We start from the raw sequence: 23,288 nt of genomic DNA on the forward strand, positions 1-23,288 counted from the left end.
TTTTTACCTTGTAATGTTACAATAATGCAAAAAAAAAACACTTTTTTCAGAAAACGAATTTTTTTCCAACGTAAAACAAAATTCCTAAACGATGCTGGTAGAGATAACCAGTCCAAAACGGTTTTTGTCCAGAAAACACTCGCAGTGATCTGTCAGTTTGACAGCTGACTGCTGCAATAAACATGTAGCAATCATCTAAACTTCTGAACCGTCAACTGCAGTAAGTGTCTCGTTTTCGATTTCGAAAAATTGAAATTTGATGATCCTTTTTATGATTGCTTTATTTGAGTTGCACTTGTTTTGTCCAATACTGTATTTAGTTTTAGTAGCATTATTATTTCCCTTTTAAAGACTATCACAAAATTTGCCCACTCATTATTCTATTGTTTTATTAGTTTATTGCTTGTAATTCATTGTAAGTAGGTTATAAAAAATTTGCATAAAAGTTGCTGCAAAATAAAACCATCAAACCATGTTCTTTCTATCATTCACATGCAATGCAGTTGAGGGGCCAAACAAGCATAAAAAAAAAACGCAACGCATTGTGCACTTGCATCATATTTCAAGGGTAACACACAAACACACACTAAAACATCCAACAAGAGAATGAGTTCACAGTGAAGAATCATCACGCACCGAACGCAGCGTAAAGGCCTTTACATGATTTTGTGTTGTTTATGAGTGTGCTACGAATGAAGGTTTTCATCATTTCCATTGTTCGAAGCAAAACAAACGCATCGTTGGCAAGAGACTTTTTGCTTTCTTTACCAGTAAGATAACATTACTAAACTGACCGTTTTGCATGGTTAAATGTGGGCTGTAAAAAAGAAGATTTATTTCTTTCCTTTCAACGTGTAACGTTGGTTTGTTTATGTTTTCCCCTTAGAAAAGAACTAAATGTGCTCTCCATTCACAAAAAAAGAAACGCACAGAAACCTTAACAATACATACAATGTAACTTGAAACGGTACTTTAGGTAGCAAAAATATTCTTTTTTTTTATTTCTTCATACAAACAACCATTACTATTGCAACTACCATAAACTCATGAAGCAATTTAGGGGAAATCTGATCACCTTTCGCCTAATGTTCGTTTGCCATTTATATTTCGCCTTCTCCTACTACTGCTGCTACTACTACTACTACTTCGAACGGTAACAGACACAGCAAAAAAGTGCCTCTTCCTCGCGAACTCGGGGACTGGCTGGCTGCCTCGTGAAAAATCGATACGATTTTTCGGACGCTTTGCCATGTAGTCAAAAGCCTTTCGCGGCATGGCTTCATCACGGACCGCTCGAAAAATATGAGCTCCTCCTAACTACTCGCAACCGTATGCAATGTACTCGCGCGTTTATGCCAATAACCGCGGTTTATGGTGAAGGAAAAGGACTAAGGGGGGCGCAAAAGACGCTTTTTGTCTTTGTGCTCCAACCGAAGTGTGATCTGGTGCCTTGGTGCGCAACACCCATATTCAAAACTACATAGTTTCGTACGGTGTTGGTAGTGTTTAAAAATATTGCAAATGGTCCGAAGAATAGGTCCAGAGATAGAAATTGTGCCAACCACATCGGGTGACTTGGGTTGGAATTTTCTGGAAATGTCAAGGACTCTCTCGCGGGGGTGAGAGCGGTCAGGATACTTGAAGGAGTGCGGGGGCGGGGAGGACACCATCCAAAACGATTCGATTGATTTGTTGCCTACCACCAAATAGACGCACACACACACACACCAATGAGAATGTTGTACAGAAATAGGGAAGACCAGCATGGTTCCCATTATTCTCCCCAACCGGCATCTACATCCGGGGGAAGTTCCGGAGCGGTAAAGCGGGACAGTTAACGCAAGCGTTCGCCGGTAAACCGTCTCTACGCGTTAGGACACAGAGAGTATTGGAAGAGAGCGAGTGGATGTAAGGGCTGTTATAGCATTGGTAGGCCTATAATATCGAAATGCGAAATTCCACACAACTACCAGTGAAGTAGGACGATCACATCACGAGGTGAGAGTTCTGTATCCATGCTTTTTTTTCCGCTGACAAGAATGCATCACGATGAAAGGGCAATTAAGGGACACAAGAGTTGGAAAAGCAAGAGATCGAGAGAGGACCAGTGGAACCAACGTCAATAAGAACCAAGAAGAAAACACATACCGGTAAACATTAAAATCTCCCTCACTCGCCAAGTTCCGGCAAATCCGGATCGTTAAATCGTACTCAATAAATGAAGTTGTAGTTGCGCGTACACAACACAACAACAACAACCCACACCGCAGCATACACGCACAAACTCTTCTCCAACAAGGGAGAGATGACGTTTCGTTGGGGATGTTTTGTTTTCCCGGTGGACATGCGCACGGGTATGGCAGTATTCCCTTTTAAAACAAAACATACTCTCTCAAGGGCTCTCTCTCTCTCTCTTGTTGAGGAGCGAAATGTGAACGCTTCCTTATCGCGGGAGCGGAGGGGGGAGAGAGAGAGTTGCCTCTTTATGGGCCACCCGAAGGAATGTTTGAAAAAAGACGAATTTTGCTATCAATTTTATCGTATCAAAAGGAATGCCTCTTTGGAAACGTTTTTTTTTTTTTTTTGTTGCGACAACACACGGAAAATATACAAAGTTTTGCATATGAAAACAGTTCTATATTAAACCTCGTTTAAGATTCAGAACTTTTTAAATCCTAAACAAGACAAATATTGACTTATTCCTCGGGATATTCATAATCTGAAGGAGAAAGAGCTTACGAAAAGATTTCACTGACCTTGACATTTGATCCATTGGAACTTCTTCCTCATCGCCGTAAATGTCAAACAATTCCCCCCCGCAGGAGAGGTCCTCTCGTTTTCATCTTCCTTTGCACATCCCTACATAGCAAATTTATCTGCACATTATTCTATCATTTTCCTTCCATTTGTACGAGCGAAATCGGCTTCAGCTCGTACAAACTAATCTCATAGCAAGGCAGCGCCAAACACATCCAAAGAGCAAGGAAGAAATCGGGAATATCGATCAATACCATAAAATCGGCCTTTTTGCGTAACCGTCAAAACCACACCGTGTCTCCTGTGTCACATGCAGCCCATAAGGCTTGTCGCGCTCCTTGACAGACGGCGTAGAGACATTGTATTAGACACATACAGAACCAACCCACACACATACACGCGCCAACAGCAGGGTCGACTTGAAGTGTCAGGGTGCATAAAACTCGCATAAAGGTCGCCTTTTTCCGGAACCTTCACCTTTTCCATGCGGCAGCAACACCGGTCAGGTTCGATCGTCCCGGGCTATGCGAAAAAAAAAAACTATCGTTGCTAGAAAAACGCTCTGTTTCCAATGAATTAATTGCTTCGATATTATCATCCGGATTATTGTGGCAAAGGGCAAGAGAGTGTACTTGCGAAAGGGATGGGTGGACTGAGTTGGTTGCTGATTTCATTAAGCGTGACACATTTTTTCACCCTCCGACAAACGTCAAGTGCAATGAGCGTCACAGCAGATAAAAGACAGCGTGGAGCGAATCTCGAGCGCGATATGATTCGGACTGACAGCAGCAGGAACTACTACTTGTTGCTTCGCTTAGCAATTCGTCGGCTGGGTAAGCATGCTTCATTGAATTCAAGAAGTGGAAATATTTTTATAATACTAAAGTGTCATTCATTTAGAATTCGGTCACTCTGCACAGGCTGTAAAATGAGAGAAGTTTTAACGTAGACATATGATTTCTACAGCAAACGAAAGGTTTCTTTTTGTTCTTTAAAATATATTAGTTTATGTACGGAAGAATTTAAGCAACTTTGGTTGGGCAGTTGGGAAATCTGGCCAGAGCTTAATTGGGCCTTTTTAAGCTTTAATAAAAAGCAAAGCACACTTTTCCGGACACTGATCTTCAAAAACTGTCGAGTTCATGGATTGATTTGTTATAAAAACCATGAGTTTGCGAACTTTTATTTGTTGGGAACATAGCTGTGCCCGTGCTGTTCTGTGGCAACATAAAATTCCAGAATCCTGCCTCAAATCTATTTTTATGTACGTTTCGTCATCCATAAGAACGCAATCCGCGTACCTCGTTAGAACCTGGTCATACAATGTTTGGAGCACGTGGCGATGTAACTTGGCTTCAGAGTTCTGTTTAGTTGCTTTGTGGCACGAAAAGTGCCCTGGTCTGCACGTAATCTAATTTTTTGCAACATCCCCATCCGGAACTCTAAGGTTAGTCTGTAATGCTCTCAACACTTTCCTACTCAGCTGACATTGTTCCTGAACTACGATTTTGATTCCGTTCCGATTCCGAAACCGTTTCAAAACATGTTTAAAAGAGGAAGACGCGTTTTTAAAGTAATTTTCCTATTTTTCTGACACCTGAATGGAGCAGAGAAAGGAGAAGTTGACGCAAGTAGCGGAACAAGCCAACAGTTGCAGCAGCAACACAGCAGCATCAACATCAGTGACAGCAATAGCGCAGAAGACGAAGTGACTCCGCCATCTCTGGATGAGGTTGCCAGCGCCATCAAGCAGCTTAAAAGCAACAAGGCTGCTGCTGGTAGTGATGGATTGGCGGCCGAGCTCTTCAAGATGGGGCCGGAGAGGCTTACCGTCGAAATGCACAAGCTGATCACAGGAATCTGGGAACAGGAAGAATTACCGGATGAGTAGAAACTGGGCGTCATTAACCCAGTCTAAAAAAAAGGGCGACGGACTGGAATGCTCGAGCTATCGTGCCATTTCAGTCCTTAATGCCGCCTATAAGACCCTGTCCCAATTCTTGTTCTGCAGACTTGCCCCCCTTGCTACAGATTTCGTCGGCAGCTACCAAGCGGGGTTTGTTCGAGAGGCAAATCCATCACCGACCAAATCTTCACTCTTCGGCAGATCCTCCAGAAGTGCCGAGAGCGCCAGATCCCTATGCACCACCTGTTTATCGATTTCAAGGCGGCCTACGATACAATAAATCGAAATGAGCTATGGAACATAATGCAGCGGCACCACTTTCCTGGAAAGCTGATCCGGCTGTTAAAGGCCACTATGGACGAGGTGCAGTGCAAAGTGAAAGTGTCGAACATGTTGTCGGAATCGTTTGAACCTCACAGGGGACAGACTCTCCTGTTTACTGTTCAATATAGCCTTGGAAGGTGTCATACGAAGCGCGGGGCTAGACAACGATATCCGTGGCACGATTCTCTACCGGTCTCTTCAATTGATTCGCGATTCGCGAATGACATTAATATCATTGGCAAGACGACAACGAAGGTGTGTGAGGCATACACCCGACTCAAGAGTGAAGCAGCAAGAATTGGATTGATGATGAATGCGATGAAGACGAAATACCTGCTCGCCGGAGGCTCTGACAGTTATAGAATCCGAGTGTGAAGCAGCGTGTTAGTCGATGGCGACAACCTCGATGTAGTAGATGAGTTCTGCTATCTTGGGACTGTCGTAACTTCGGATAACGATGAGATCCAGAAGTCTTCGAGACCGCACGAAATGTGAGATAAATCGCCTGCTCGAACACACCGGAGTGTGGAGAACACACACATGGAGTGTGGAGAAGAAGGATGAACGACGAGCTTGCTGAGCTATACGGAGAACCGGACATCCTGACGGTAGCAAAGACCGGCAGGATACGATGGCTGGGACATGTTATGAGGATGCCTGACTAATGCCCGCCAAGAAATTATTCGGCACGAGGCGTCGGAGAGCACAGCGAGTTCGTTGGCTGGATCAGGTGAAGGAAGACCTGTCGGAGATCGGGTGCCTACATTGATGGGAAGCTGCAGCCAGGGATCGAGTTTCCTGGAGATCTATTGTTGACCGGACCATGTCACGACGACGTGCTCTTTAAAAGAGCAGGCTAACATGAGTGAGAGTGGGTCTTATTTTTCTCCCAGACTAAGTTGATTCTTCTAAGTGGGTGAGCACAATTAATTGTCTACGTTACAGCTCCATCGTTGATAATAACTGAAACAAGGACAATCATGCCAAAACCGCTCCATAAAAGGGTAGATTGCTCCAATACCTACTTATAGATGTCAAAAAATTCAATATAGCACCCCTGGCGGCTCTGCTATACACAAGATAGAGTGACCAAATTCTAAATGAACAGTACTTTAATTTAATAATCACACCAACAACTCACACATCTATTGCCGATTAGTTTCTGCTTTCAAAAAAAAAAAAAAGTCCGCAAGTGAGATTGGAAAATGGGAACCGATTTTCCAGTTGACATTTCACCTTTTCCCCTCCCATTGCACGGCTGGGGCGACCGCTACATACTGACACTTTTCCATGTGCAAACACAACACATCGTCCCAACGTTTCCGGCACACGTCAGAAAAGTTGGAAACGGAAAATGGTGTACACGAGCATACTGCTAGGTTATATACCGTTCCTAAGCACCTGTGCTCACCTCAATACCTTCTCTATCTAGCACCATGAAAGAGTTCTAGTTTGACCGCCATGGTTTTATTATCCCGTGTTTGAGACTATGTTCTACGATTCGGTACATGCTTCATATGGTCTTCTCTCTGCCAAAAGCCAGTCTAGCCAGTAACAGTACCCATAGTACCCGCACGGAGAGACCGTTCATGGGAAAAGGAAATTGAAGTGCAAGACACAAACCCCTCTCCATTGCTCTTGTGGCAGTGTAGCATATTGACCAGCACACATATTGCATTTATGTTTCGTGACTTTATCCTTACCAGGACACACAATCTACCAACGCACACGGAAGGTGCAAAAAAAGGTGCAATCTCGGGGTCTGGATGTACGGTCTTGCGTTCCGGACACGATGTGGCGATACGATGAACGCAAAGCGATCGTATTACCCCGAAAAACGATGATGAAGATTTAGTGATAGTGATAATGAAAGATGAGACCCTAGCTCTTCCGTGGTGCCGTTGGTTTAGTTCCTAGCAGGACTCTCGCATGGGAATGCAGACAACGGTGTACACGCAAAGCGTATAATCCTCTATTTATCCTACCGCAACCGAGAGAGTGGTGTGTGCACTTCATCTTCTACAGGGAATTGTACAGTTCCGATTTCGAGATGGAGCATCACAATCTCAACGGTATCCTTTTACTGGTGGAATCGTTTTTGGCACATTGTATGGTGGGAAGATTTTAATAAATTTTGCTATCCCTGATTCTACAGCAAATCCTCTTTTGCAGATGAAACCTTCTGCACTTAATCTCGATTTAAAGAGAGGACTTTTTCAAGCTCAGGCGCGTAACTAATCGATACCGATGTATGAGGAAGCTTATTTTATATTAATGGGCATGTTTTGTCAATCGTAAAAATTATAAACTTTTGCTAAATATTATATTAACGGTTCAGGGGGAGCTTGGGTACTAAAGGGAGCTCATAACATGTGACATGTATTCAATCTGAATTAAATATTTCCGAGTGAAGGTACAAACGAAACTAGAGTTTTTCGAGAAAATCAAAGCAAAATAAGGAGGTAACGCTCGGTAACGTTTCTTTGCTGCCAATCTCACAAAGTGAAAGCAGACCAACTTTTATTTAATAGAGCTAATAGGCTTCACCTTTTTGATTTAACGATCCTTGTAGGTCATTACGCCGGTCATCGAATTGTTTACTAGACTTGCTGATACCACGTAGTTGGATAGTCAGTCCTCACTAAGGGACGACGACGGTCCGGATGGGATTTGAACCCCGGTCCTGCCGTTTGAAGACTGGCACCGCTATCGCCTACACCACCAGGCCGCCCCTTAATGGCATTAGATTATAAACGGGAAAAACCACGAATTTGTTTCGAACAGATCTCCGTTAAATTGTTTGCTTTTGATTATGTTAGAGCTTTTCTGGCAAGGTCAGCTCATGTTAACGCTTAAGAGTTGGTTTAACTGGTGTGATTTAACTGCTAAAGACTGCTGTTTGTCACAGTTTGGCTAAAATCTTCCAAATTTTCAGGCTTAAGACATCATAGACCTCAAAGTTAGGGAGTCCCAATGTTAGAGAGTAGACATTCGTGGAATGAAAATTTTCGTAGTAATCACTTATGGGCATTGGGTTTTATTACCTGATAAATTTTTAGCAATTCAGATGACAATGTAGATAGATTATTGCAAGACTCCAAAATCTTCAAAAACAATTTTAAGTATTAAATATCCTTTCTGTTCTGGACCGGAAAAAATCCAAAGATTGCTCAATATCCCACTATATTTGTGTCCGAATGAAAGTTTTCCTCTTCATCCATATTTTCTCTCTTTCTCCGCAACCTTTTCCCCTTCGCCATTTGGAAAAACCAACGCCACAAGACACATCATCATCATCATCTCGGCCACATAGGCTCCCCGGATGTACACTTCCAACCGGAAGCACGGTAAGCGCGTGAAAATGGACAACTCAAATAGCGATATATCCACCGTTTGCATCACCTTCCGAACCTCTACCGGACAGGCAGACCGAATACACATACACGCACATGAAAGATGGACACTATGTAGATGCCGAAGACTTATGCTCATTCACCGAAAACTACAGAGAGAGAGAAAGACAGGGAGTTTTTAATGGACACACACGGGGGGAGTGGGAGAAACGGGATATTATTTCGCTTTTTAGAAAACCGGTTTTTAGGGTATATATTCGCGCGCGCTCGAACAACGACCACGGAAGGGAGAGGACCTTTGGAATCAAGCGTTCGAATAACAACCGAATAAGAAACAACGTCCGATCGGAGGTTAAAAATGCGTCTAAGGAAAAGGAAGTAACCGTATAATTTTGGGGTAAATCTCACCAAGAGAGAGAGAGAGAGAGAGAGAGAGAGAGAGAGAGAGAGAGAGAGAGATGCTTAGAAGGGGCCTATAACTATAGTTCTCCAACAAAATCTACCACCCTACCAAGATCACTTTTCCAAAAAGCCTATTTTAGCGTGTGTGTTGGTGCGGCACAAAAACGGCAAATATTCGATCCAATCGAAAAACCCTAGTCTCTCGTCACTGCAAATCGGTGCGAATAATAGTCAAGTGTGTGGTAGTGGTCGTCATCGTCGTAACGGTAACCCTTTCTCGACTAACGGACTCCAAACCACACCAAGAGCGACGCCCTTCTCCACTATCATGAGCAGCCAGTAGGGAAATGGGATAAAATGGAAGACTTTTTTTATTCGTCTACCCGCTTCACAGAGCACTCCAGAGAAGAGCCATGAATCCCAATGGCGATGAGTGGAATTTGAAGGAACCCATCGTCAACGCCAGCATCCACAAGCGGCGGCTGCTGGTTGGCACACAAGCGCACACCACAGCAAAAACCGTACATAAAGGGCCCGGCGAAATGAATCGCTCGAAGCCGTGTGGTTGCTGCAATAGTGCCAGCCGCAGCAGCAGCTGTGGTGTTGAAGCCTACTCCATATCACGTTTCGGTGTACGGATATTGAGCAAAGCCGTTCAAGCGTACGGCAACGGGCGGTTGTGATAGACGCTTTTCCCACGGCGCAGACATCTAACGCGGGGAGAGGCGGACAGAGAGAGGTAGGAGGCGTTGCGTGCACGGACGGTACATCGAGAGGTTTAACGAACTCCACACCACCGATGGAACGCAGCCACCTTGCCTCGTACAACACCATCAGGGAAGTATTCATCTCCGGATGGCCGCGAGTTTTCATTCTGCTTGCGGGGAGATGGATGGGAAAAAGAGGATGCTGCTGCTGCTTGGGGGTATCGGATTTTTAATCGAGTTTTCTAAAGCAAGGTACGCGCGACTAGCAACGGGCCCCCAACGCTATACTTTGTTGCGGTTGAAGCGCGCAACACAATCATCGCAATACGTGATGTGGAGGCTTACCGGCTTGACGAATGTAGTTATCAAGATTAGTGAGTGGTCAGTAAGACTCTTTCTTCTATTGTGAATATCGATCAAGTTGGTGTCCTTACCGACTAATGTTTGGTAGCATTTAAATGGTATTAATCCTCTAATGTGGAGGTGGCAATACATTTGTAGGATAACGAGAATTGCGTCTCTTCTTGCTGAACCAATCAATATTATCTTATCTGTACGGAATTTGGTATGCGCTTTTTTTGCAGACCTCCTAACATTTCCACGAGGCTGATCCTAATTTAATGGCACCGGTAAAAAAAACACGAGCCAAACGAGTGTCCCGAGATCTGGAGAGGATAGTCTTTAGGATCGTTTTTTAATCCTGTTCGTTCGTGTCCAACATTCTACACTGCGTCGAGAAGAATTATGCATCACAACTTTGGAAATATTGCTCAATAAATTCTACAATTTATTAATTCAGTGTTTATTCCTGGAGATCCAGTTTAGTTGAAGTTGTTATAAGCATAAACACGGTATGCACGATAAATTTGACACTTGGTCGTTTCGTTTATAGTTCGTGATTGAGTTATCGTATCAAAACAAACGATACGTCATTTGAAAGCCACAAGTGTTTGGAAACAGTCAAAAAAAAAATTCGAGTCAACCTAATAAATGGAACCCGCCGGAACTATGGAAGCGAATTACGTATTTTAGGATGATCCGCGCCGGACGCCACAAGATGGCGGTGCAGTGTGCATTAAACACGGTGAAGGATATTCGCAAGCAGGTTGAAACCTGTAACGGAGATTTGGAGGCTTTTGAGGCTTACGGAACGACGAGTTCTTGGACATTTCTTCGAGCAGGGCCTGAGGCTGAACGCGGACGGTTATGTAAAGCTGCTGGACACGGTCGTCAAGATCGTATGTGTGGAAACAAGATTCGGCACCTTATCATACGGCCACCAAATCGCAAAAATGACTTAAAGACAATTTTTACGACTTTACCAACCCCAATGTTTGGCTTCCCAGTAGCCCCTTCGTGTGGGGCATGGTTGAAAGGAACACCAACCGTACGTGTCCTGCAACACAAAAGCAAAATTAGTGCAAAAAATTAAGACCGTTTTTGAGGCTACCCTAGGCCTAGGCCCTACCCAGGCCCAAGGTAGTCCAGGCTTGCTCTAGGTTCCGGAAGCGAATACAGACGGTCATCGATGCCCCGAGGGTGGTTACTTTGAGTAATTTGTGCAGCCAACATGGTAAGCCACATGATAACTTCGTAGAAAAACATTTTCCTCTTATTTGTATCATTGCAATTCCCACAAGAACTGTCAAATTTATCGTGCACACCGTATTATGTCCAAAAAAGCACACCTTCATACAAGGGTGTAGTAAAAGCATAAGCTGAGAGTGTGTGAGAGCAGCAGCAAACTACAAACATACAAACACACACGTGGAGAAAACAGGCTTTTGCAAATATGTATCAATCACTCGGAAGTGGTTGGTTTGCAACTGTAAAGAAGAAAACGGAAACCCACGCCTAAAACACCGTCGCACAGGCTCCTACCTTCACAGGGATCCCTTTCACTACTTCACTACGGTCCCGGATGCAAAGTGAACAAGCAAAAAAACAAAAAAACAACCGTATAATACGCTACCAATCTCACCGGCAGGCAATGGACATCGACACAACAATCGACAACACTTATTATTGCAAAGAAAACCAGTTAACCTTGAGCTGTGTTGCGAGAAAGAGCTCCGGACGAACGGAGCAAACGAATCGAAACGGGGGAAAAAATGTATTAGAGCTGCCACAGAGAGCGCGCGAGAGCGAAAGAGAGCCGCTGATGATGGTGTGGTGATGGGCCGTGTCGAGCGTATTTACAGGGTTGTTTTGAACCGATGATGACTTCCCCACTTGTAGACCCACAAGCTTTACCAATGCTACATCTGTCACTAGATGTGAGAGATCAATACAACTCAACTTTACACACGTTCATAGGGCATGGTGTGTAAAGACGAAAGGATATTACTATCGATCCAGCTGTAGAAAAACGCGGCTCTTTAAGGGTTTATTAGGGACGCTATTGGGAACCGAAAAAAGTAGTGTCTTTATTATTTGCAGGTTTTCTACCAAAGAGGCTCGTTGCATACAATCCTGCCCGTTTTATAAGTTTTTGCGCAAAACCTAAACTCACCACGGTTCTACTAATCGTTCCGATTGAATGTCAAGATCTACACAATGTTGTCGACATTAGAAACCGCAGTGACAGCGGCGCGGTCGGTGTAAATACTGTTTGTTTACAACACAGCGCCTACCACAATATGCTCCAAATTGCTTCACTTACCGGATGAATTGAGCAGCTCCGGTGCGACCAAATCCTTCAGGTCCGGTTCCTCACCGTACCAGAAGATCCACAGCTCCTTGGCGGCGGTCAGCGAGAGTGGCGGATGGACGACGGAACCACTGTTACCGGTGCCCGGTATGCTCATGTCGAACATGCTGCTCGGGTCGGGTTCCGGTTTTGGCTTTGGCTTGGGTGCGACCACCCTTCGCCACACGCACAGTATGTCGACGGCGAGACATTTGGAGTAGGAGCGCACGACCGGATCGTCGAGCGGATCGCCGGCCGCATTCGGCCGCTCACCGAGCACCAATTGACGCCATCTTATACCGCACAGGTCGGTCTGGAAGTAAAGGAGGGGGGAAAAGAAGCATACATAATTAAACATTCATTCATGAAGCTAAGTGGGTTAATGATGTAATTATTTTGCCTGAGGTTGTGACCGGCAGATATAAGCATACTTTTATACACAAATATTCGATTCACGATCACGACTAGTCTTATGACGACTAGTTCGAACATGAGAGTTCTTATGAACTCTGTAAGCAGAGGAATAATTGGTGCAGCGTGCCTTCATGAAACCTTAGGGTTTAAAGTAATAACTCTCCAGAGCTAGGATTCATTAGCAAATTATATTCTTCTAGGCTTAACGATTTTCTAAAAGGTCACGTCGGCCATCAAATGGCTTACTAGACTCTTCCCGATATCACGTTATTTACTGTCAAATTTGATGTTTCGTTTCGGTCTGTTTCGGTCCTGTGTAGCCCCGGCCAAACAATGTAGAGCTACAGTGACGGGCTATAATGTAAGATGAATTTTATGTTCACTTTTCAGAAAGCTGATTTCGATAATTTTACTAGGTAAAGCTTTTCCAAATTTTGGTAGAATGATCATCAGCAACTGAACTGTCTATAACTTCTTTGTTTTTGTCCAAAATTGTTTCAATGATTGTGCAATATTTAAAAAAATGAAATAATTTTTGACCCAAATGGACCCAAAAGAATTTAACCTTTTTATTAGCACACTTAGCAAATGCTAGAGTTGAAAAATACAAAAGAAAAAGACTTCCAAAACTTTAAAAAGTCTGAATCGACACGGCAGGTACGGAATACGACATGTAATCAATCATCCAATAACAGGAACGTATTTCCAAAATATTTCAAAAAATACAAAAAAAATGAACTAAGAAAATTCGTTTGATGATGGAAATTGGCTTCTCAGTCTCATTTTTGCCTAAATGTGCGGAAACAGAATGGTTTTATACTATTGTCCGTCACTGTATATACTCAACTGTAATGTTAACCCTTTGCACGGCCGATACGTAGTGCCAACTCGAGCGGCACCGAAACCCGACAGATTTTAAGGTTTTTTAATCCCCTCAAATGGTGGCTTAAGTTTTTCTTCTTGGGTATTTGCCTGGTACCTATTCATACCTTTTATAATTAACAAAAAAATACCACGAAGAAGGGAAAAAGCCACTAAACCATCTGCGATTCCCAAAAACACTCGTCGAACAATTGAGCGGCTTATATCGCCATCAACGGGAGCAACGTCGCATTCCGACCAAATTCGACTGAATGGAAAACTGCACGTAGCATTCGAAAAGGGGCAAAATGGACTGCAAAGTTTGTTCTGACTGTAGCACGACTGGATGCTGGCGGGCGGGTGTCCAGCCAATCCTAGAATGCACCTTGGCTATTGTTTTACAAAATATCACACCAAAACCAGTTACAGAGTGTAATAATTATCAATGTTTTTTTTTTATCTTCAGTATCTAGATGAACAAAACTAGTGAATTTTTATTACTTACACCTGTAATGAGTTGACCTAATTTGGCCGAAATCGTCCCGAGTTGTTGGTTCGGTCAAGCGAAAAAGGCCTCGTGTGCAAAGGGTTAAACATTTATCTCATTCGGCAAGGTGATTTAGTCGAGCTTTAAGATAAGGTTGGAGAAACAAAAATCAAGAGCGCGGACCAACACACGCTATTTTACACCAAATTTTCATGCAAAACATTCAAACAGTTATCCAAAACCAAATGTTTGGAAATCTCTCTCATTCATTTAACCCAACCGATGAAGTGACTGTGACGTTTAATTAAATCCACTCTGTACCGGAGTTTTTTTTCTCTCTTTTTGTGGATCACAAAAGCGTGGAGGGGCTCTGCTCCTCTTTCCTTTGTTTCTCTGTGTTTACCCTCCCCCCCCCCCCCCCCTCAAAACTCATTCCTTATTGTTCCAGTTTCGATCCATCCCAAGACGAAAAACTCCTACAATCCATCTTCGCTCCCCACCCCGTATAACATCCCTTGTTTCGTTATGCTGCTACGGGTTTTGTTGTGTGAGGGTTGCTGCTGAGCTGCTTCGTGAAAGAACGCCGAACACATCGAAGCAAACAAACATACACCCCTCCCCCCTCTACACTACTCTACTCTACAACACCATCAAATTTGCCGCACAGATGGATCGAGCGGTACATAATGGACGGCCAACTTCCACCAATATGCGACGTGAATACGTCGCAAATGAGCGATACAAACACACGGCCGCCAGTCGGGTGAATGCTTTCCAGTTGTTTATATACCAACAAACCACCCACAACAGCATAAGCGCTTCCCTTCTTTTTCGGAGGGGGGAGGGGGGGTTCGGTGTCCAAACGCGCTTGGTACAAAATGAGAAACCGAGCCGAGCTAGCCAGTCAGTCTGATGAAAATTGAAAAATACATAAAGCGAAACGCTTGACGAGCACCGAGTTGGGAGAAAGGTGACGGTGCGCTGTACGACCGAATGCACACGTGCAATGAATGATGCTTTTGGGCGGGTGGGGGACGACCATCGCCTCTCCAACGCATATCTTTGTGTGTGTGTGTGTGTACCCGTGCACATTGCTGTAGTGGAAATATGTTACCACCGGTGGTAATGAAACGAGGCCTTAAATCCGGCTCGGGAAACCAATACACAAGAGGCCTCGACTTACCGACCGGACATGGGGAGGTAAGTCAGCAGCAAACATAACAGTCAAACAGGCTTTGAGGAAGAGGAGTGGGGGGGGGGGGGGGTTTCCACAATATCGAACATTTCAAGGTACAAGACAAACACTTAATTATGTCGTTTAAATGAATCTTTGCGGGACGTTCGACTCGAATGAATAGGTGCCAGAGAGCAAAGGAATTTTGCAAACTTGTTCCTCATTGGTCCTCTGGATTGGTCGAGTTCGGTGACGTTGACTTGATTTGTTTTGAATTTTGGTTGACGTATGCACACAATTGATTTAGTGACGTTTGTTGGACGAAGTATGATCTATTTTTAATACTTTATTTCAAGTAAAGAAACCCTTCAAGTTTTCTTCACTACTTTCTTTGGCTGTCCGTGGGCTGCTATTTATATTTCGGGCCTAATAATTAAAATGCAAACATTTATCATCAAAAATTGTTTTAATCATTTACAAAGATTCATTACATTTTTGCATGCGCTCAAACCAATTGTCGAAGCACTTTTTCCACTGTGATTGTGATACCTCCAAAACGTGGTTTTTGAACGCTTCAGAAGCATCTTCTGGGAAAAAAAATCGTTGATCACGCATTTTATTCTTGATGTGGTAAGGAAAAAATGTACGTTGGGTGCCAAAACAGGGCTATAGGGCGGAGATGACCCATCAATTGGACGTAACGGCCGGTGTCCAAAGAATGCCCTCTATCTCGCAGTATGTCACATGCCGATCTTGTGCAATTAAGATCTTTAACGGCATCAATGTCATCAGTCACAACGGCCGTTTTTGGACTATCTTCTCAAAATTCGTGATTTTGTGAGTGTAGTAAGAAACATACTATTGTGTACGAAAAGAAATGTGACATTGGATGTCAAATTTCGCGCGCCAAAAGATGCGATACTCTAGCGGTTCGTTTTAGCCTCTCTAAAAAGCGATCAATAGTAAAGATGAGAAACGTAGGCGACAGCGGCGCCGATTTTCAAACGGCAGGACCGGGGTTCAAATCCCATCCGGACCGTCGTCGTCCCGTAGTGAGGTATCGGCAAGTCTAGTAAGCCATTCGATGGCCGTGCATGAGCCCGGCCATCAATCGCGTTAAGCCAAAACAAGAAGAAGAAGAAGAAGAAGAAGTAAAAATGACAGTTGAAAGAAAGCGCCCAGTAAACATCAAAACATACTATCAATACTACCACCTTTACTGTCATCGAAAAGTATCACGTCGCCCGCCTCTGGACATCGTCAACGGCTCTATTATGCACACTTCCCCCAACCCATCGCTCCCGCACGTACGCAAAAAGACAGGGAAATTTGCACGTAAAACCTAGAGCAAAGACGCAAAAAAACTTTCTCCAACAAAGTTTTTTTTACCGCTCTACAGTGCCTCCTCGGTTTATTAAAAAGAGAGCAGCATGCAGATGACGGCTTCATTAAAAAAAAAAATGGATGCACGAACTGACATGGCGTGTGGCATTGAGTTGTGATAAACAAAACTGACAGACATATACTTCGCAAGCATATGGAAGGACGGACACCGGGTTTACATTTGTTGGGTCCTTGCCTTGCCTTTGAAGCCTGTGTGAAGGACGATCATTTTGTTGCATGGGCATCCAAGTCCAGTCCCCATTGGGCAACATTGCAATCATCAAACAAAAAACCCCTTTAACCGTGGCTGAAAAAAACCTGGCTGGAAAGTTGCGAATACCCCCGATACACCAATACACGCACACCTGGTGTTGGTGGTGTGTCCAGTGGAGCGTGTAACTACTGCGAACGTCGCGCGAATGGCGCAAAACCCAGTACAGCAACTGTCCCTCTACCGTTGCGTTTTTCTTCGTACATCATCAGATTTCGTTCGCCAGACTACGACGCCCGATGACACGGGCCACAAAAACGGCTACAGAAAATATTCCCATTCGACGAGCATCGGGTCGATCGATGCTGCTGGGAGCAAGCATCACATGCAAAGCGCGCTGTTGAACGGAGGGCTTCTTCCCACACTGAGCGGCACCCATACAAACTTACCTGACAACATCAACAACGAGTGGGAATGGGGGTTAAACAACATACACGCCAAACGAGGCAAAAATCGAGGACATCTGAGAGCCAAACGTCACTCACTGTGAGTGTGTTTGTGTGTGTCGAGGAAGCAGTTGTTGCTGGCGCCTTTACACAACTTACAAAACGCCGCCGCTTCAACATACACATAAAAATGCACAACCAAAGAGCGAGAGAGAGAGAGCGCGTACCAACCGACGAGAAGGGCTTCCAAATGTCAAAATTATAAACAGTGCAGCGCGAGCCGATGTGACGCACGTTTCACGCACACAACAAACAGATGGCACTATCCCCCCCTCAAAATGCTTTTGGAGTATATGTTGAGTGTGAGTGAAGGAACAACAGCAGTGAAACGGTTGTGAAATTGCTCACGAACGAGTCCAGGGGTGAATCGATCGTAGTATACGTTCGTGTGATGGCACGCGCAAAATGAAGATGGTGGGGGGAGATAAGAAGCGGGACAAACCGGAGGAACAGTGCGTGAGAGTATGCAATGTTGTTTTGATGGGTCATAGATCTCCGTTGACAGCAAGCAACTAGCGCCCTCTTTTGGAACATTGTAGTTTATGTCTATAGTGAATTTGGTGCTGATTTTCGAGCGATTTTCGGCTACCTTTAGCAGTTAACCCACCTAGCAGGAAGTGTAAACGACGCACAAACGAACGAGAAGCGGTTTGACGTAAAAGCAAACACACACACTAGAGTGCTAGCTCTCGCATTTGTTATGCTCCTCTCGTATCAACATGTTTACACCGTAGCCGTTCATTGCATGCTCTTTTGCGGCCGTGCGTAAAAGCCGGGGAACGATATAAGTGAGAAACATTGTGTATAAAAAGTTCCTCTTTTCAGCATGCTTATCGATCACTTCGGGCTTTTTATCTTGTTCGCTATTATTAACTATAATTATCATAAATAACAGCTACAATGTTCTCTTTTCAACTAGCTAAGTGAAACGATAAACATTCCGCTAGCCACCGAAAAGAGAGTACACAATAACGATCACTTGGTAACAAAACGGTGATAATGTCCCGAAAATGAGGCGACAATCAACCCCGCTGCCTTCTAATGCTAAGACGGGCAAAAGCAACGCAGCCGGACTCTTCTGCCGGATTCCTGCCTTCGGTTCCGAAGCATGGAGCATGCGCATTAAACAGATAACAAAACATTTATAAAGGGGGAAAACATCGGAAACAAATACCAAAGAAAACAAAACGCACACACCATTTTCTCCACTGTAGCGATTTGTGTCGCGTCGTCAACAACGACGACAACGGGTCGTGCTTATTTTGTTGATACCATTTTCCCCTCCCCCGGCTGAACGGACAACACCGCACACAGCGAACTTTGCAGCCGACTATTGAGCACGGCACTGCATAGTTCGATAAGTCCTTGAGTGTCCTTTTCACGTCCTAACCATTTCGAGTGGACGTACACTTCTTCGCTGTACGGAAAGCTTTCGATCTCATAAAGAAAGCTTTAAAAAAAATGGCGTCTTCGTGGTGCAACAAACATTTTACAGCTGGGTAATAAAATAAAGCTTCCGAACTTATGGTTTTTTGCTCCTTTACAAGCAGAGTTTAGCGTTGTCACAATGGATCCTAATTCATAACCTTACCCAAGAACATTTAGGAACATTGGAGAGCCTGGAACATCGCCAGACCAGGACAAAGGACGATGTCTGGATATGTCATGACATCGCGCTGGAATCAACACAGACAAGAGTTCCAATTAAAATACCCTAATGAGGGTAAATGCTTCAAGCTCAAGTCAGAGTTTCAAGCTAACCTGTAGTTTACTTGGAAAGTCTACTTCATCCCGATAGCCGAAAAACTGTTCAACTCCTAGGCTTACCATGATAAAAGTCATACGTCCTTCTTCTTCTTCTTCTTGGCCTGCTCAGAATTGAGCACGTCGCGTAGGCATGGCCAGGTCACCTGTCAGTTTACAGGAAACTCGGACTAAGGCTGCAGTCCTCCACGGCTTCATCCGATCTCCGACAGATTAAACTTCACTTGATCCAGCCGACAAGCCCGCTGTGGTCCTCCAATATCTAGTCTTTTTGACCTAATCTTTTCTTCTTCTTGACTTGACAACCTTCTAAGGTCACCCAAACCGGCCATTTCATTGCTTACTAGGCTTGCTGATAACCACGTAGTTGGATTGGCAGCCCTCACTACGGGGGTCCTGCCGTGTGAAGAATTAATAATTTCCCACTTAAATCGACTATCAGATTCTGAGTACAGGTACATAATCTGGATAAGGTTTGATACCAGGAAGCTCACACCCAAATGAACTATTGCATCTGCTTCGAAGAGCTTTGCAACGAAAGGCATTGGACACAATCAAGCCGAAATAAGACGACAAGACGTAAGAGATGATGATCAGGGCCGTTGTTTTTCGCATGAATGCTTCAAGGGACAGCAGCTCAGTCGGTGCTATGTTGAGGAGATGGCGAAAGAAAAACGGTAATAAATTCCTTTCATGGTTGGCCGCTGCATGACCTGTGCTAGGTAGTGCTGTAGATCCATAGTTATGAACCTCATCATTGTTAACTAAAACTAAAATGTTTGCTAAACTTTTTACCAATTCAAAATGTATTCCTGAAGCGAATTTTCTCACTCTTCTCGATAAGAACTCCTCGTACATTCTGGCATTCACGTTCCTAAACGTGAGGCTCCAGCGAAAAACGTCGATCCACCCCAAAAGAGGACCAACCTTCGAAGACGACACACACAGGTCTTATGTTGGTATATGGCCCTCATAAAATAGTTCCCAGACTGGCAGCCTGCGTATCTCGTCTTTTTGCCCACACTACCCACACACCAGCAAAGAGTTCCTCCATAAAGCCAGCCCAGATTTTCCGACGGTATGTGTGTTTTTTCCCACCGAGGCCACTACACTCTTGGTGCTTCACCCACTTGCGAGAGAAAACGCTGCTGTGAAGGGTTTAATAGTCGAAAACAAAACAAAGCCCCCCCCCCTGCTTCTACTTCTAGCTGGGGCAAGACCAACTCGCACCCCATCATCAAGAAAAGCGAGTGGAAAATGTTACACACACACACACACACACACACACACACACACACACACACACACACACACACACACACACACACACACACACACACACACACACACACACACACACACACACACACACACACACACACACACACACACACACACACACACACACACACACACACACACACACACACACACACACACACACACACACTAGTGCTATAGAAAGAGAGAGAACGTAAGATTCGAGCTCAACACGTCCTCCTCACGCGTGAAAACGTAAGAAAGCACCAGCCAGGCTAGCGGGCAGCAGAAGGAAAAAAAAAAAAACGGTTGAGTGACCTCAGAAAACACACCCAGACGGTGGTGGCGCGCACAGAAACTGATGTGGAAACTGAATGAAACGGAACGGAAGATGAATGCACTGTGGCAACGGTGGTCTCAAAAGCAGCAGGCAGTGAACGAACTCTGCACACAGGCGGAAGGAGCGCAAAAGTGCTTCGAAACTAAAGGAAGTAGCAACAGCAAACGGCAAAGGAAAGCTGAGGAAACTCTCCAAAGTAACGGATCTTAACGGAGTTTGGGCTAGGAATGTGTACGAAGAGGCGATACAACAGGAGCATCTAATTATTTCAATTTTAAACCGGAACTGTTGGCAAATATCGAAGTTAAATTCACCTCTATTCAAGAAATAAGTAAGACAATCGAAAGCCATTTTAAAACTAATTTTAATAAATGAAAGAAGACTCAAAAAAGTAGAATTATTCAATCGAATTCTAGCTAAAAACAAACACCAAGGAAAACAAGATTAAATGCAGTAAAACTATTGAACAGAGCATTACCCAGCGCTTCGAGTCTTGTGAACGAAAGCACAAGCGAATTGGTGCGTGGTTTGATGGTTTGAAATGGAGTAGTTGCCCAAAACTTCTTCGCCTAACTGAGGGGTTTGTTGAGATGTTGACTTCGTCGAGGTTTCCATCAAGAAGCCCTCGTTTTGATTCCCAATGCTCCGGTTTTTTTTTTTTGAGTTTATGTTTTCTGGCCTTAATCTCTTCTCCTTCTCATCATCATCATCATCATCATCAGCGGCCTTACTACAGCGAAGCAGCAGCAGCAGGTCGATGGCCGCCACGGGAGGGTTCCTCGCGCGATAGTTCGTTGGGTGGAAGCTTTACCGTGGCGCGAAATGAGAGACTCAACCGCAACCCGTCGTCGCCTATTCTTCGCTTTCCCTTCTGGCGCACACTGAAAAGCTCTTGTTTCTTGTGCTGCATTTTCGAAAGGTATGCGCCCCCTCCTAAGAAGTAGTGTGGGGGAGTGGGGGGGGGGTAGGGTGATGGGTGTTTGAGATGTGGGGGGATGGCGGACGAATGAACGAAAAAGTAGTACAATACACTCTTTTTCTCGGTTCACGACTGGGAAACTGAATCGCTGCTTCGTTTGTTTCGTTACCCTCTTCACTGGCGGACTGTATGATGGTTCACTTGCTTTCGATCTACCGCAAGAGGAAACACTGTAGTTAGGTTTGGTTTTTCTGACCTCACAAAAGGCCCGGGGAGGGGAGAAACTGCTGACAGGATGGCACAATGTGTGAGAAGAAAATTCATCTCATTAATTGCTTGAGTTGAAATAGTAAGAGGTAGTACATGAAGTCTTTATTGGTGCTTTTTAACACTGAATCTATTATGAGTTGAAGAAAAAAATGTGAATGTTTAGGCAAGTTTCTGGTGAACAACAAACAACAAATTTATTACGACGAACTTTTGACAACGGGCGAGCCATTTTGTGGATATAGTCGTTATAGCATGATAGCTACGCTAAAATTATCAAATTTTAAGAGCAATTATGCTGAAAATTTACAGGGTTTGCCGTCTTTGTTTGGATTTGATGCCCACATTTTTTGCCTTGCCGCATTCGGTTTTTGACAGCCCGAATTATGACAGCTTGTAAGGCCGCATGTTTACAACGCCCTCTATGAAAGATTGCTTAGGACTGTGAATTCTTGTTTACAAGCAAAAATGTTTGTTAATGTATTATTAAAATTGTATGCTTATCTATAGAACATGCATTGGGTGGTTTTTGTTTATTCGTAAACTATGTGAATTAAAAGTACGTAATAGATTTCTTGAATAGTGTAGTAGTGAACCCATGGCGATAAAACCTTTCTCTGCGGAATTTATACTCGGATAAAATGGATAAAATCAGGCTGAAAAAAAATGGATGAAAAAAAATGCTCCCAATCAAAAATTCAATGCTTGCAAATCAAAAACCGAATGCGGAAAGTTAAAAAACGTGGGCAGCCAGTCCAAACTAAAACGTTAAACCCTGAATTTTGAAAGGTTTTCGATAAGATTTTGCTGTCTTTGCACACATTTAATTTCCCATACTACGACGCTACTACAGCTTGGCGGAGGAAGCCTAGCTGAGAGCAATATTTACTTCCTTTTATCGTAATCGTATTTCCCACCCCGCAATCGCAACAGCACGCAACCGGCCGTTAGAGTGAGCGTTCTATCACGCTACTCATAATATGTTAAATGTGGTTTTAAAATAGTTCTCCCTGAATTTCAAGGCCATTGGTACAGAATAAGGTAAACATCGCCCCACACAACACACGACGCCGGTTAGCGTTTGTTTGTTTCGGCTTTAAATTAAATTATGAAAAACGAAAAAGTGGCCTAGCTCTCTTGCGTATGCGCATATACATTACGCGGGCCACAAACACCACACAGCCACATAGAAAACGCGTGTGGAGAGAACCCAAGTAGATGAAGGGTTGAAGCGGAAAGCGAGTTATGAGTATGTGTCCACTTGTTTATGATCACTTGCTAATGTGGGGGGCTGATGGCGTGTGCGTTTTTTCGCTGCCTTTGCAGTGTAGGGTTTGTGACATTTAGTATTTAATTGTTGTTTTACTTTGTTTTTACTAAACTGGTCTCTCTCCCTCTCTTCCTCTGATGGGGTAGATTTATGATAGTGAGCAGCTCCTTCAGGCAATGTGAAAGAATCTGCTTGAAGCGAAACGTTTTCAAGCGGTTTTTATGTGTGTGAGTTTACTTTGACTTTGTGCCTTGCAGCAGCTACTGCCGTCAAAACGTCGTGAAACGATGCGTA

The 23,288-nt window shown here is 44.0% G+C and overlaps 1 protein-coding gene across 1 annotated transcript in view; it reads right to left on the bottom strand.

Annotated features, from left to right (window-relative positions):
• Window positions 1–23,288, bottom strand: part of LOC126563483 (mediator of RNA polymerase II transcription subunit 13) — a 54,688-nt gene that overhangs the window by 23,189 nt on the left and 8,211 nt on the right. The window contains exon 2 of the mRNA XM_050220127.1: window positions 12,112–12,451. Coding sequence (XP_050076084.1) covers window positions 12,112–12,451 — 340 coding nt within the window. The remainder of the gene's footprint in view (window positions 1–12,111; window positions 12,452–23,288) is intronic.

The sequence above is a fragment of the Anopheles maculipalpis genome, chromosome 3RL (genome assembly GCF_943734695.1).
Source record: "Anopheles maculipalpis chromosome 3RL, idAnoMacuDA_375_x, whole genome shotgun sequence".
NCBI lineage: Eukaryota > Metazoa > Arthropoda > Insecta > Diptera > Culicidae > Anopheles > Anopheles maculipalpis.